The 15,957-nt window shown below is 40.4% G+C and overlaps 1 protein-coding gene across 2 annotated transcripts in view; it reads left to right on the forward strand.

Annotated features, from left to right (window-relative positions):
- Positions 1-15,957, forward strand: part of HECW2 (HECT, C2 and WW domain containing E3 ubiquitin protein ligase 2) — a 432,558-nt gene that overhangs the window by 275,451 nt on the left and 141,150 nt on the right. For both annotated transcript variants that reach the window (XM_070388859.1, XM_070388865.1), the window contains 2 exons: positions 7,523-7,617; positions 12,776-12,851. In XM_070388859.1, the coding sequence (XP_070244960.1) occupies positions 7,523-7,617; positions 12,776-12,851 (171 nt within the window). The remainder of the gene's footprint in view (positions 1-7,522; positions 7,618-12,775; positions 12,852-15,957) is intronic.

The following is a 15,957-nucleotide window of genomic DNA, read 5'->3' on the forward strand; positions in this document are numbered from 1 at the left end:
AGGGTTAATGTAGCTGGTTGAGATTTCTTTTAAAAATCAGTTTTGAACAGATAACAGATGAAAAGAGTATAATGTTAAAAAGACACAAAAAATGAAAGTAATCTCTCCCAACTTCATGCCCCAGTCACCAATTTCCCCTTTCCAAAGACAACCACTTTTACCAGTTTTATCTGATCTTTATAAAAATACTTTATTTATATATAAACTCAGAAGTATATTCTTTCTTTAAACAAGTGGTAGAATGATTGCTTTAAAATGCAATGTCATCATGGCACGATTACAGAAACTCCTTTACTGGGGAACAGGTTTAAGTTCTTTCCGCTTTCCCAGCCACTCCCAACAAGTACATAGTATCGTCTTTGGACAGTGATCACCCTTCCATCTGTGGTGGACATGGAGTTGAGATGTCCTTGCTCTGGGGGACATCTTCATTTGTATTTATGGAAGCTGGTAAGTTAAAATTTTGATAATAAGAGGGCTTCTTTGTCTTATCAGCACTTGCTGCTGCTGCTGCTGCTAAGTCACTTCAGTCATGTCCAACTCTGTGCGACCCCATAGACGGCAGCCCACCAGGCTCCACTGTCCAGGCAAGAACACTGGAGTGGGTTGCCATTTCCTCCTCCAATGCATGAAAGTGAAAAGTGAAAGTGAAGTCGCTCAGTCGCTTAGCTTAGCGCTACCCGTGGACTGCAGCCCACCAGGCTCCTCCATCCATGGGATTTTCCAGGCAAGAGTACTGGAGTGGGGTGTCGTTGCCTTCTCTGCTTAGAGGCTGCTAAACCTTATTTTCATAACTTTATAAATAAACATGTCCAGAAGATTTTTAAAAGGGGCCAAAAAATGTTTCCATGATCCATGACTGGCTTCAGCTGTTCAGAGGGGACCTGAGAGAGAGGAAGATGCCAGTTTCCTCTGAGGTGAGATCTGGTCCACCTGACTGTAGTTCCTTTGAGGTTAAAGTGGGAGGCCTCACTCTTCTCCTGGCTTACTGTCTCTGAGGCAACATGTTTAATGACGTGATTTTTTTGGAAGAAAATATTTTTGCCTTTTATAATCCAAAGGAACCACATAAAATATGTGTAGAAAGATATGTATATATTTCCCTCTCCAGAGTTTGAGGCAATTAGGGGTGATGTTGGGTTTCCCAAATGGTGGCACTAGTGGTAAAGAATCCACATGCAGTGCAGGAGACACAAGAGATGAGGGTTCGATCCTCAGGTCAGGAAGATCCCCTAGAGGAAGACATGGTAACCCACTCCAGTATTCTTGCCTGGAGAATCCCATGTAAGAGGAGCCTGGCAGGCTACAGTCCATGGGGTCGCACAGAGTCACACGACTGAGGTAACTTAGCATGCAGGGGTGATGTAGCTGCCACATCAGGCTGTGGAGAAACCCTTCTCAGGTAGAATGCTCCTTAGTTCATATCCTCCAGCTTTACTGCCTGTGAGCTGGGCTGGCCCTGTGACCAGTGGCTCCTGTCTTATCTGATGCTCTGTCATCATGCCTAGGTTTGCTTTCACCTGTTCTTGCATCTGTTTCTCAGGAATAGCTTTCTGTTTCCTCTTGCAGTTGGAGGTTAAAATAGTAGCTAAAATAGAAACATGAACACCAGCTTCTCTCATCCACCCTCTTGAGTGTTCTCCCCAGATACTTCTTCTCATAACTAAAATGTTCAGAGACATTTATCAAAATGCTGCTCTCACTTCCTCAAGAGGGGATGTTGTTTGGTTGCATCATTTTTTGTAATCTTGAATGACCTCCTCAAACACGACATAATATGTGAAGGTGAAACCTCCCACTCAGCATGAAATGTTCCTGTATTTTAGAGGCAGAAGGCTTCACTGCTGTCCTGCTGAAGGAGGTGGCTAGTTTCAGTCCAGGTGAAAACAGCTAGTTCTGTCTGGTACTGGGTTTTTCTCCCTGGCAATTAGCTTATGCATTTGGTTTTGTAACAAGTGATCTGTGTAAATCCCCATGTCTTTACACCGAATCTTAAAGCATTATAAAGCTATCAGTTCTGTGGTTTTTGGTGACCATCTCCACAAAATCTGCAGTGCACAGTTCAGAATGAGTTTATCTTATACTTTCAGGGATTATAATTTATCTCGGGGGTTGGAGATTGTTGTTTTACCAAGGAATAAAATAGCACTTAAAACGAGTCAGCTGGCAAAGCTGGTCTGGTTATCAGATAAAAATAAGCAGCTACTTTTTTTGTCTGTTAGTTTCCTAGTCTCTTACCTCAGTTCAGTTCGATTACTCAGTCGTGTCTGACTCTTTGCAGCCCCATGGACTGCAGCACACCAGACCTCCCTGTCTATCACCAACTCCCAGAGCCTACTCAAACTCATGTCCATTGAGTCAGTGATGCCATCCAACCATCTCATCCTCTGTCGTTCCCTTCTCTTGCCACCTTCAGTCTTTCCCAGCATCAGGGTCTTTTCCAATGAGTCAGTTCTTCACATCAGGTGGCCAAAGTATTGGAGTTGCAGCTTCAGCATCAATCCTTCCAATGAGTATTCAGGACTGATTTCCTTTAGGATGGACTGGTTGGATCTCCTTGCAGTCCAAGGGACTCTCAAGAGTCTTCTCCAGCACCACGGTTCAAAAGCATCAATTCTTCAGCGCTTAGCTTTCTTTATGGTCCAACTCTCACATTCATACATGACTACTGGAAAAGCCATAGCTTTGACTAGATGGATCTTTGTTGGCAAAGTAATGTCTCTGCTTTTTAATATGCTGTCTAGGTTGGTCATAGCTTTTCTTCCAAGGAGCAAGCATCTTTTAATTTCATGTCTGCAGTCACCATCTGCTGTGATTTTGGAGCCTGCCCAAATGAGATCTGTCCTGTTTCCATTGTTTCCCCATCTATTTGCTATGAAGTGATGGGACCAGATGCCATGATCTTCATTTTCTGAATATTGAGTTTTAAGCCAACATTTTCACTGTCCTCTTTCACTTTCATCAAGAGGCTCTTTAGTTCTTCTTCGCTTTCTGCCATAAGGGTGGTGTTATCTGCATATCTGAGGTTATTGATATTTCTCCCGGCAATCTTGATTCCAGCTTGTGCTTCTTCCAGCACAGCATTTCTCATGATGTACTCTGCATATAAGTTAAATGACCAGGGTGACAATATACAGCCTTGACATCCTCCTTTCCCGATTTGGAACTAGTCTGTTGTTCCATGTCTGGTTCTAACTGTTGCTTCTTGACCTGCATACAGATTTCTCAGGAGGAAGGTCTGGTATTCCCATCTCTTGAAGAATTTTCCACAGTTTGTTGTGATCCACACAGTCAAAGGCTTTGGCATAGTCAATAAAGCAGAAATAGATGTTTTTCTGGAGCTCTGTTACCTAGCTGACTGTTAAAACTTTACAAAAGAGGAGGTGGTGTCCTAACTTGAGAGGCAGGGGGAAGATAATCTTGTAAAAATGCACTTCTCTTTATTGAAAAACAAACTGCTCACTCACTGGCTCTTGATTGGATCTGTGAGGCACTGCTGCAGGCAGATTCACATGAGTAGAACATGATACTAATGAGCTCATGTCCACAGAATTCTCACCTTTTGCAGAGCTTGTTTCACTTTGACAGGCTTTGTGTGTATGACTTAGCTTTGTTCTTGCAGAATACATGCTATCATTTTTGGAGAAAATAAGTGGGAGAGTGATTTGCTGGACTGTGTGCTGGAGAAGACTCTGGAGAGTCCCTTGGACTGCAAGGAGATCCAGCCAGTCCATCCTAAAGGAGATCAGTCCTGAATATTCATTGCAAGGACTGATGCTGAAACTGAAGCTCCTACATTTTGGCCACCTGATGTGAACAGCTGACTTCTTAGAAAAGACCCTGATGCTTGGAAAGATTGAGAGCAGGAGGAGAAGGGGACAACAGAGAATGAGATAGTTGGATGGCATCACTGACTCTATGGTTGTGAGTTTGAGCAAGCTCCGGGAGTTGGCGATGTAAGGGAAGCCTGGCGTGCTGCAGTCCATGGGGTTGCAAAGATTTGGACACGACTGAGTGACTGAATTGAACTGAACACAATTATTACTGTTTCTGAGATCATCAAAACCCAGTGTTAGTGCTCAGTCAAGTCATTTAGGGTTCCCAGGGAATTCCTGCCAAGGTCATCTTGCTGGCCCTCCAGCCAGCATGCTCATCCCTGGTCCCCTGCGCTTGCTGCTCCTCACTCCTCTCTCTCTCTCCCCTTGTTTCTCTCAGCTGAAGGTTTGATTTTGTTTGTTCTGTGAGGCCTTTCTGACTCCACCATGCCCTCACGAATCTTCTCCACAATCTCCACCCTTGTACCCTGGTACTCCGCCTTTTCAGTGCTTGTCTTCTGGACTTTGTCACCTTAGCAGCTGCACCATGAAACACCTGCTAGACCAGACTCCTCTCTCCGATTCCTTCGCACAGAGTGCTGGGCACGGCTGAAAGCTTTCGCGTGATAATGCCAGCTGCATTCTCAATTACTGCATTGTGATTAATGTACATGAAAGATTCTATATTTTACCCCATAATAAACCTTTTTTTTTTTTTTTTTTGAGATTTAGTGTTTTTTAACTGATGGGAAAGAATAGTATTAGATTTTTATATATAATATTCCTGTATAGACCTAAAATAGGATTTTTCTTTAATTGTTGTATCTTTTTCTCAAAATAAGCAAACCAAATACTCTGTATGAGGACATTTGTTGCAGTTAGTAAAGTCAGTGCAATATTAACTTCCTTGGGAAATCACATTGAGTGGCCCCTTTAAATAATCCAGGGGACTCAGCTGAGAGAGGAATCCCACTCTCATAGGCTAGGACTCTCCTCTGGGCTCTGCCCTTCAGCACTGTTGCCTCTATTAAATGAAACCTTGGGAAAAAGACATCTCACAGTTAAACTTCAGTGTCTCACACTCTCTGTATGCAGAAAATTTCACTCGGTTCTACTCTTTGACATACATTGGCTTCATGGTAATTGTACTTTGTTTCCAAAAACAACAATTGGCATTTGTAGTCTTGTTATCAAGTTCAAATTATATAATATATGAATACCTATATATACATGCACATATATATGTATATATCTGTAGTTATATCTAATATATATACACATACACATACATACCTGTGGAGATATAGATGCATATTTACTGGTGGTTCCTCAGTCTGATCCTTGTCTAGTGACTTCATTGAACTCACTTGGGGAAAAGATTTTTTTTTTGGTTGGCTGGTGGAAGTGGTGAAATTTCAGTTGAGCTATTTCAAATCGTAAAAGATGATGATGCTGCACTCAATATGCCAGCAAATTTGGAAAACTCAGCAGTGGCCACAGGACTGGAAAAGATCAGTTTTCATTCCAATCCCAAAGAAACGCAATGCCAAAGAATGTTCAAACTACCAAACAATTGCACTCATCTCACACACTAGCAAAATAATGCTCAAAATTCACCAAGCAAGGCTTCAGCAATACATGAACCAAGAACTTCCAGATGTTCAACCTGGTTTTAGAAAAGGCAGAGGAACCAGATATCAAATTGCCAACATCCGTTGGATCATAGAAAAAGCAAGAGAGTTCCAGAAAAACATCTACTTCTGCCTCACTGACTATGCCAAGCCGTTGACTGTGTGGATCACAGCAAACTGTGGAAAATTCTTCAAGAAATGGGAATACCAGACCTTCCTCCTGAGAAATCTGTATGCAGGTTACAAAGCAACAATTAGAACCAGACATGGGACAACGACTGATTCCAAATTGTGAAAGGAGTGCATCAAGGCTGTATATTGTTACTCTGCTTAGTTAATTATATGCAGAGTACATCATGAGAAATGCCGGGCTGGATGAAGCACAAGCTGGAATCAAGATTGCTGGGAGAAGTATCAGTAACTTCAGATATGCAGACACCACCCTTAAGGCAGAAAGTGAAGAGGAACTAAAAAGCCTCTTGATGAAAGTGAAAGAGGAGAGTGAAAAAGTTGGCTTAAAGCTCAACATTAAGAAAACGAAGATCATGGCATCTGGTCCCATCACTTCATGGCAAATAGATTGTGAAACATTGGAAACAGTCAGAGGCCTCATTATAGGGGGCTCCAAACTCACTGTAGATTGTGACTGCAGACATGAAATTAAAAGATGCTTGCTCCTTGGAAGAAAAGCCATGACCAACCTAGACAGCATATTAAAAAGCAGAGACATTACTTTGCCAACAAAGATTCATCTAGTGAAAGCTAAGGTTTTTCCAGTAGTCATATATGGATGTGAAAGTTGGACCATAAAGAAAGCTGAGTGCCAAAGAATTGATGCTTTTTAACTGTGATGTTGGAGAAGACTCTTGAGAGTCCCTTGGACTACAAGGAGATCTAACCAGTCCATCCTAAAGAAAATCAGTCGTGAATATTCATTGGAAGGACTGATGCTGAAGCTGAAACTTGAATACTTTGGCCACCTCATGCGAAGAACTGACTCATTGGAAAAGACCCTGATGCTGGGAAAGATTGAAGGCAGGAGGAGAAGGAGATGACAGAGAGATGGTTGGATGGCATCACTGACTCAATGGATGTGATTTTGAGTAAGCTCTGAGAGTTGGTGATGGATAGGGAAGCCTGGCGTGCTGCAGTCCATGGTGGCGCAAAGAGTCGGACATGACTGAGTGGCTGAACTGAAATGTGCCAGGTCTTAGTTGTGGCATGTGGGATCTTGTTCCCTGACCAGGGATAGAACCCAGTCCCCCTGCATTGGGAGTACGCAATCTTAATTACTGGACCACCAGGGAAGTCCCAGAAAATTGAAATAATATAGGTTTCCGGGTTTTCTCACTGCAGAGTCACCTACAGGTTTCCTTCATACTTCTTAGTCTGCTTCTTTCTGTTTCCAATAACAGCTGCTGTCTGTCTTTATTGTAGAGGATAGGAGTGAAGGCTTTGGAATGGAACAGATGGGATTTGAATCCTGACTCTGTCATTTTCTCTTTGACCATTAGCAAACCTCAACACTGTTTTAAAAAATTGTTATTTTTAATTGAATGATAATTGCTTTGCAGTATTGTGTTGATTTCTGCCAAACATCAACATGAGTAAGCCATAGGTATACCCATGCCCCCTCCCTCCTGAACCTCCCTACCACCTTCCCCTCATCCCACACCTCTAGGCTGTTGCAGAGCCCTAGTTTGAGTTACCTGATCTGTACTATGGGGACAGGAATTTCTGCCTCCTGATGTGAGGGGTAAATAATAATGGGTGCAGAGATCCAACCTACATTTTGTCCATCAGGAGCTCCTCTGTTTTTATCTCTACACTGTATTTGGGATATTGTTTTTATGCACTGTTTTTCTAATATGTTTGGGCTGTTCTTAGAAATTTTCAGAGAAGCCTATAAAATCAAACAAGACTTGGTATAATCTATTGCCTCTGACTGGAAAAGGAGGGGTCATTCAGAGTCCCGAGTGTGATTTGCCTAGAAGCAGCCTGTTGAATTTCCTCAGGTGAGGCCCAAAGGACTTGTTTCTGCATTTAAATTATTGTTCTTCTCCAATCAACTTGCAGCCGAGATAAAAATCTGTTTCAAATACTACCACGGCATCAGTGGAGCCCTGCGAGCCACGACCCCTTGCATCACGGTGAAGAACCCAGCTGTGATGGTGAGTGCCCCTCCATGCCCACTTCCTCAAGCCACAGTTCCAGAGGCCTCGGTTTCTATTTTTGCCTCTGCAGCTCTGGCAAGGTTATGGGAAACAATGAAAAAGGAAACACATAACAGCGTGGGCGCCGTTTTGGGAAAGGAAATAACTTACAGGATGGCTTAACTAACTCCATAATACAAATCAGTGGGAAAATATGGCTTGATTAATAATTCTGTATATAGTCAACTCTCTAGGGAACCTTCTCATGAAGGAAATTAGTGAGTGGCCATCATGGAAAGTTTTTTAAACTTTGTTGGGGTGGCTGGTTGGTAGGAAATGGTGGCATTGCATCTTATGTGAATTTAGTTTCCATGAACTCAGTGGGTAAAAGAGAGGGGGGAAAAAAAGCAATTTAAATAGTGAGTGAGTCTACCTGCCAGTCAGCTTAGCAAGCTTCACCACAAAGAGGGTGTGAGATGGGGATTGTGAATGTGCTATTCCTTTGGAAGGTCTTAGTGCCAAGTCCCTCTTGATGCTGAGTTGAGCTCTAGTGCCTACAGGTACCACACGTATTTTCAGTATGGCTACTCAACAGAAGCCAACCTCTTTACCAGTCCTCAATTAAGGAAGCAGATATCTAGTTTAGCTTTGGAGGAAACTGATTGTGTTGGACTTATGAAGGAGAGTATATCCATTTCCAATATGGTACTTTCTTAAGAATTACTTTTCACAATTTTGTGATTTTTCACTTCACCAACTAACTTTAGAATCTAACAGTTTCACAAAATGCATTCCATTGTACATGGATGGTTGGATTGAGATAGCTGTCCCAGGTGGCACTAGTGGTAAGGAACCCGCCTGGCATTATAGGAGACATAAGAGACATGGATTTGATCCCTGGGTCGGGAAGATCACCTGGGGGAGGAAATGACGACCCATTCCATTATTCTTGCCTAGAGAATCGCACTGACAGAGGAGCTTGGCGGGCTACATACAGTCCATAGGGTCACAAAGAATTGGACATGACTGAAGCGACTGAGCACATGTGGACTTAGATAGTTTGGGGAGATTCTTAGAGTCCAAGATATGTAAATCATTGCAGTTCTTATAAGTCATTAATAAAAATCAGTTCATGAAAATTCAGAAGAAAAATATCAATTCCCATAGTGTAAAATCTTCATAATATTATATATGTGTGTGTACACATTTACAGATGTATGTGTTTTTGGAAATAGGTAAGTGGACAGGTTCACTCCCTCAAATTCAGAAGGTAATTTCTGCAGATGGCATTTTGAAATTGTCTGACCCACCAAAGCCATATCAAGCAATCTTTCCCTTTCATTAATTCATTCAAACAGGCATTCACTGGGTGGCTCCAAGTATCAGGCTTATACTCACCATTAGGAATGAAACGATAAGCAAAAACACAGCTCTCTTGTTTGGTAGGGCTCGAGACACACATCAGTTAAATTGTATTTATTTGAGTGATAATTACTACAAGTGACAGTAAAATGAGGCTATGAGAGCATATACTAGCAAGATTCATCCTGATCAGGAAGATCTTGGAAGGCTTCCCTGAAGAAGGCATGTTTACAGGACAATCTGAAGGATGAATAGAAGTTACTTAGGTGAAGAGGGGGAGGGAAGAACATTTGAGATAGAGGGAACAATATGTGTAAAAATTTCAGTATCTAAGTACTCTGCTCACATTTGAATTATATTTGAGTTTCTATTGAAGTGAACAAAGTATAGAACATTAAAAATAACCCACATTTACTAGATAAGACTTTGAAGGTTCACAGAGAGAATAACAATTGTTGACTAGAAAATCTGTAGTCATGTCACATAGTAATAAGCACTGGCACATGCTATAATTAATATTCTAAAAAAAATACACAACTGGAAAAGTGGGGCTGTTTATAATAAAACTTTTGAAAGCTTAACTGTGTGTGAAATTAAATAATAGCTTCCAAACATGACTTTCTGGATTCAGATTTTCTTAGACTTGAGCAATTTCCATGATCAGATATCACTGATGGCAGGGGGAGCTTACAGCCTGGTGAGCATTGATCTCATTTCATTGATTTTGCATTGAGATTATTCTGTCAAAGCCTGTAGACAGTTGGAGATAATTAATTTGGTTCAGACAGATTTTAGACCAGCTTAAAAGCTTCACAGATACAACACTCACAATCATAATAGAACATTTTGGTTCAAAGACTGACTAATGGAATTGATGGTCAATAGATTTCTGACCCGCTTGAGATGTTGGGTCTGTATCCATTATTGAGAGGCTGTGCCAATGGGCATTTCATTGTGGGCTGAGCACTGGGTTTCTAGGACAGCATGATGGTCACCTAGGTATATGACCTGTGTGTAGGTATTGTGATTGACTGACAACATTGATATTCACAAACCCCTTTCAGTATGATTATTCCACAATTAGATGCAAAGAATAGTTGGGCAGTAGAAACCACATTTTAATTCTTGGTGGTGCTAAAACTGGGGGGTTGATTGGCTCTCAGCAAGCATCTATGGTTTATTATATTGTGTTATACCCATCTGACTCATCATTCCCAGGTTAAATAGACCAACCTAGATAGCATATTGAAAAGCAGAGACATTCCTTTGCCAACAAAGGTCCATCTAGTCAAGTCAAATAGAGCAAAGACAGCACCAAACTGGCCAGACAACATCACTGTCTGCTTTTTCCTGCCTTCACCGTCCCCACACTGCTGGACTACAAAGTGGTGAATAACAAGGTAGTACGGACTACGACTGAGACAGAACAGCAACATGTGTCCCTCCTGTGCCAGGAATCTCACAAATCATGGCCTTCCCTCAAGTGGACCACACTGCCCAGGGAGATGTGCCCCCTCTGAAAACATGATGTCTTTTCATGCCAAGTAAGATCAATGGGACTCTGAAAAGATTCATAGTCTCATCATTCAAAGCCTACTCAAAATGTTGTAAGATGTTATTGAAACTAAGGAATATGCCCTCAAATTCTCCTTTTAAATATGTTCCCTGTCTGGTAAAAGGCTAATATGAAATAATTCTCACATAATTCATAGGCAAACAGTGTCATTTATCAGGACTCTGGTGAATGCTCATATGAGCTAATACTCAGAGAATTCAACTTTATCATTCATGACAATAAAGCCAGGAAAGACCAAAGCTGACCACCAGGTATAGTGACATCAGTAATAATAAACACATCTGAACTCTGTTTAGAAAGAGGATTTTAAATAAACTCCCTTCATAGATTTAATCCAGGAAAGCTCATAAGCAACACTGTTAATTCTATTGAAACAATGCATGGTAGTGAGTGATGGTCGCTTTTATCTGTTCCTGAAGTCAAGGATTTCCTGTTCCAAGCGACACACATCACTGTACTCTGATGAATGAAAATGACGTCAAAGTACACATGACAGAGAAGACACAATTTTTTAAAAAAAATCTTGATTCATTGCAAAAGGGTATGTGATAAAGGAGACCATGTGATTAGGATAGCAGCTCATTTCCTTCCCTGTAGAGTTTCTCAGTTACTTCTTTCAAGACTATTTGCAATTGGATGAAACGAAGGAAAGATGTCTGGATGGTACTCTAGTCTATTACAAATGACATGTGAAGCAATCAGGAAGTAGTTAAGTGTCATACAGGATAGTCTTGACTAAGATACAGAAAGTAGTCATGAGGGACTTCCCAGGTGGTCCAGGGTTTGAGAATCTGCCTTCCAATGGAGAGGATGCAGGTTCAATCCCTGGTTGGGGAACTAAGATCCCACGAGTCACAACTACTGAGCCCATGAGCTCTAGAGCCTATGCTCCCCAATAGGAGAAGCCTGTGGCCACAAGGAAGACCCACCACAGCCCCCCTAAAAAAGGGAAAGAAAGTCAGAGGTGAAACTAACTGGCTAGAATTACCTAGCAGAGTGGAGAGTTTTTAATTATATTTGAAGCTTCCCTGGTGGCTCAGATGGTAAAGAATCTACCTGTAGTGCAGGAGACCTGGGTTTGATCCCTGGGTAGGGAAGATCCCTTGGAGAAGGAAATGGCAACCCACTCCAGTATTCTTGCTTGGGATATCCCATGGACAGAGGAGCCTGGCGGACTACAGTCTATGGGATCACAAGGAGTTGGACAAGACTGAGTGACTAAGTACATAAAGCACAAAGAAAGTAGAAATCTATTTTTCATTATTTGAATGGAACTTAGTTTCAAGTTCCTCAACTTTGCTTAGATTAGTGAAAGTTTTATTTCTTGGTAATGTATGATTTTTAAAGGAGGTGGGGAGTGCCACAAACATAAGATGGAAGGGTTTAATTTAATCTTCAGAAATAAAATGTGGTTTCTATTTCTTAACTATTCAAAATATATTCTGCCTTCAGTTCTGTTTCTTACAGTATTGCAGACTTCTGTTTTAAAGAACCACAAAAACTTTTTTTCCTAAAAATTTTTTCCTTTTTTTTTTAAACCACAAGTTGAGCACTAATTATATGAATTGAGAGAAAGACTTAAATCTGCTCCATGGTCTATAAATGAGTGAGATGTAACTTACTCAGAAGCTTTTAGGAAAAGCTTTACACTGCGATAATAATACAATAGGATTGCAAGTTCTTATTGTTGCTAATTGTAATGGCATGTGTCATATGCCAGTAGCATAATAAAATAGCCTATGAGGGCGATGGGACATCCACATGGTCACTCAGAAATATTTAGCAGGAGGAGATAATTCTACCTATACATGAATGAATTTGATATAAATCACCTGTTTAGTTTAGTCTAGGTTTTCCTCATTGGAAGAAATTTGATGTTTGATTTTTAACTTAAGGGCATGTTTTAACACTATAATAGCAATATAAGTACATTTACTACATATCAACTATATTCTTATCAAAGAAATAAAAAGACATAAAGTAGGTTGATTCCTATTCCAGGGAATTTAAAAGTTCATGTTGGTTACATTTTGGGTAAAGATTAAATTTAGGTATGATCTCTTCTTTCATCTTTTGAGAATTTGCTTTTGTGTGTCGATTCCAAGTTTTGTAGCAAATGAAGTCATGTACTACAATACATGTTTGATACAAAAATAATCATATTTGCAAACATATGTGGTTCCCTAGGAAGGTATTATATTCCACTGAAACTTCAGATATGTGTTTTTTTCTCTGCAGATGGGGGCAGAAGGCATGGAAGGAGGGGCTTCAGGAAATCAGCATTCTCGGAAGCTTGTTAGCTTTACTTTGTCAGGTAAGGATATCTTTAAACACTATGTCCAGTGTGAAAGTGTGCAATTCAAACTTAGAAACAGTTGTTTCTTTCTGTAGACTCTTAAATATGATATGCAAAGTATTTTTTTAATATTTCTGGAAATTCAAGCATATTTCTTACCAAGGTAAAATTAAATTATTGGTATATACTCAGAAATTATTTCTTCTAGGAAGTTTTCTGGTGATAAAAAGACTGTTACTTAAGAAAAACTGTAATGCAATATGTGCTAATCCCACTGTAGAGCTTTGATAAAACAATTTGTGTTTACCTCATTTAGAGAAAGGAAAAAAATAGAGACAAGGGATAAAAAAAACCCAAGAGATACTCCTATTTCTATGGAGAAATACATATAAATATTGGAAAATGGAGAAGACAATATTTTGTTGTTTATTTTCTGGTTAGTAAAATATTCTGATTGTTGTATATTTATCATACAACTAAAGCACTGCTTTTCAGCTTGTGAGTTGGAATTCATTTGTGGTTTATAAGATTAATTCAGTTGAAACTAGCAATTAAAAAAAGAATAGAAAAAATTAGAGTTTAAACACCAAAGGGAAATGTATTTCATAGGACACCAGTTTCTACAAACTGAAAATCTTCACACATAAAATATACACGCATGTATATGTGTAAAATGAGTTTCAGTATAATGGATTTCATGCAGGTGTCACTGTCAAAAGATGTTTGAAAGCCAATGATTTAAAAAAAAAAGTTGATTGGCAGTTTTAAAAGGCCAAGAATCCCCTTCACGGATCACAGCCTTGTGGCAAAAGGGCTTGTGAAATGAAGCTATGAGCCATGCTGTGCAGGGCCACCAAAGATGTATGGGTCATAGTGAAGAGCTTTGACAAAATGTGGTCCACTGGAAGGGGAAACTGCAACTTACTCCAGTATTCTTGCCGTGAGAACTCCATGGACTGAATGAAAAGACAAAAAAATACAACACTGGAAGATGAGTCCCCCTGCCCCCAGGTTGGAAGATGTCCAATATGCTACTGGAGAAGAGCGGATGGCAAGTACTAAGAGCTCAATAAAGAATGAAGTGGCTGGGGACAAAGCAGAAATGGTGCTCAGTTGGGGATATGTCTGGTAGTGAAAGTAAAGTCTGATGCTGTAAAGAACAATATTGCACAGGAAGCTGGAATGTTAGATCCATGAATCCAGGTAAATCAGGCATAGTCAGGCAAGAGATGGCAAGAGTGAACATCAACATCTTAGGAATCAGTGAACTAAAGTGGATGGGAACAGGCAAATTTAATTCAGATGACCATTATATCTACTACTGTGGGCAAGAATCCCTTAGAAGAAATGGAGTAACCCTTATGGTCAACAAAAGAGTTCAAAATGCAGTACTTGGGTGCAACTTCAAGAACAACAGCATGATCTCAGTTCGTTTCCAAGTCAAAATATTCAACATCACAGTAATTCAAGTCTGTACCCCAACCACTAATGCCAAAAAAGTTGAAGTTGACCAATTCTATGAAGATCTACAAGACCTTCTAGAACTAACACCCAAGAAAGATGTCCTTTTCATCATAGGGGATTGGAATGCAAAAGTTATGAGATATCTGGAAAACAGGCAAGTTTGGGCTTGGAGTACAAAATGAACCAGGGCAAAGGCTAACAGAGTTTTGTCAATAAAACATGCTGATCATAACAAACACCCTTTTCCAATCACCCAGGAGACAACTCTATACATGGATATCACCAGATGGTCAATACCAAAATGAGATATTTATGTTCTTTGCAGCTGAAGTTGGAGAAGCTCTATGCAGTCAGCAAAAACAAGACCTGGAGCTGACTATGCCTCTGATCTTAAGCTCCTTATTGCAAAATTCAGGCTTAAATTGCAGAAAGTAGGGAAAACCACTAGGCTACTCAGGTATGACCTAGATCAAATCCCTTATTATACAGTGGAGGTGACAAACAGATTCAAGGGATTAGATTCAGTAAATAAAGTGCCCAGAAAACCACGGATGCGTGTGTGTGACATTGTACGGGTGGCAGTGACCAAAACCATCTCGAAGAAAAAGAAATGCAGTAAGACAAAGTGGTTGTCTAAGCAGACTTTACAAATAGCTGAGGAAAGAAGAAGAACAAAAGGCAAGGGAGAAAGGTAAAAATACACCCAACTGAATGCAGAGATCCAGAGAATATCAAAGAGAGACATGAAGGCCTTCTTAAATGAACAATGCAAATAAATAAAGGAAAACCGCAGAATGGGAAGGACTAGTGATCTCTTCAAGAAGATTGAAGTACCAAGGGGACATTTCATGCAAAGATGGGCACAATAAAGGACAGAAACAGCAAGCACCTAACAGAGGCGGAAGAGATGAAGAAGAGGTTACAAGAATACACAAATGAACTATACAAGAAAGGTCCTAATGACCCAGATAACCATGATAGTGTGGGCACTCACCTAAAGCTGGATGTCCTGGAGTGTGAAGTCAAATGGGCCTTAGGAAACATTACTGCAAACAAAGCTATTGGAGATGATGGAATTCCAGTTGAGCTATTTCAAATCCTGAAAGATGATGTTGTTAAAATCCTGCACTCAGTATGTGAACAAATTTGGAAAATTCAGCAGTGGCCACAGGACTGGAAAAGTTTTCATTCCAGTCCCAAAGAAGGGCATGCCAAAGAATGTATGAAGTAGCATACAATTGCACTCATTTCACATGCTAGCAAGGTTCTGCTCAAAATCCTTCAAGCTAGGCTTCAGCAATGCATGAACCAGATGTACAACCTGGGTTTCAAAAAGACGGAGGAACCAGAGTTCAACTTGCCAACATTCATTGGATCATGGAGAAAGCAAGGGAGTTCTAGAAAAACATCTATTTCTGCTTCACTGACTATGCTAAAGCCTTTGACTATGTGGATCACAAGAAACTGTGGAAAATTCTTAAATAGATGGGAATACCAGACCACCTTACCCATCTCCTAGGAAACCTGTATGCAGGTAAAGAAGCAACAGTTAAAACTGGACATAGAAAAATGGACTGGTTCAAAATCGGGGAAGGAGTATGACACAGCTATATATTGTCACCCTGCTTATTTAACTTATATTCAGAGTACATAATTCAAA

Source organism: Bos mutus, chromosome 2 (genome assembly GCF_027580195.1).
Source record: "Bos mutus isolate GX-2022 chromosome 2, NWIPB_WYAK_1.1, whole genome shotgun sequence".
NCBI classification, from domain to species: Eukaryota; Metazoa; Chordata; class Mammalia; order Artiodactyla; family Bovidae; genus Bos; species Bos mutus.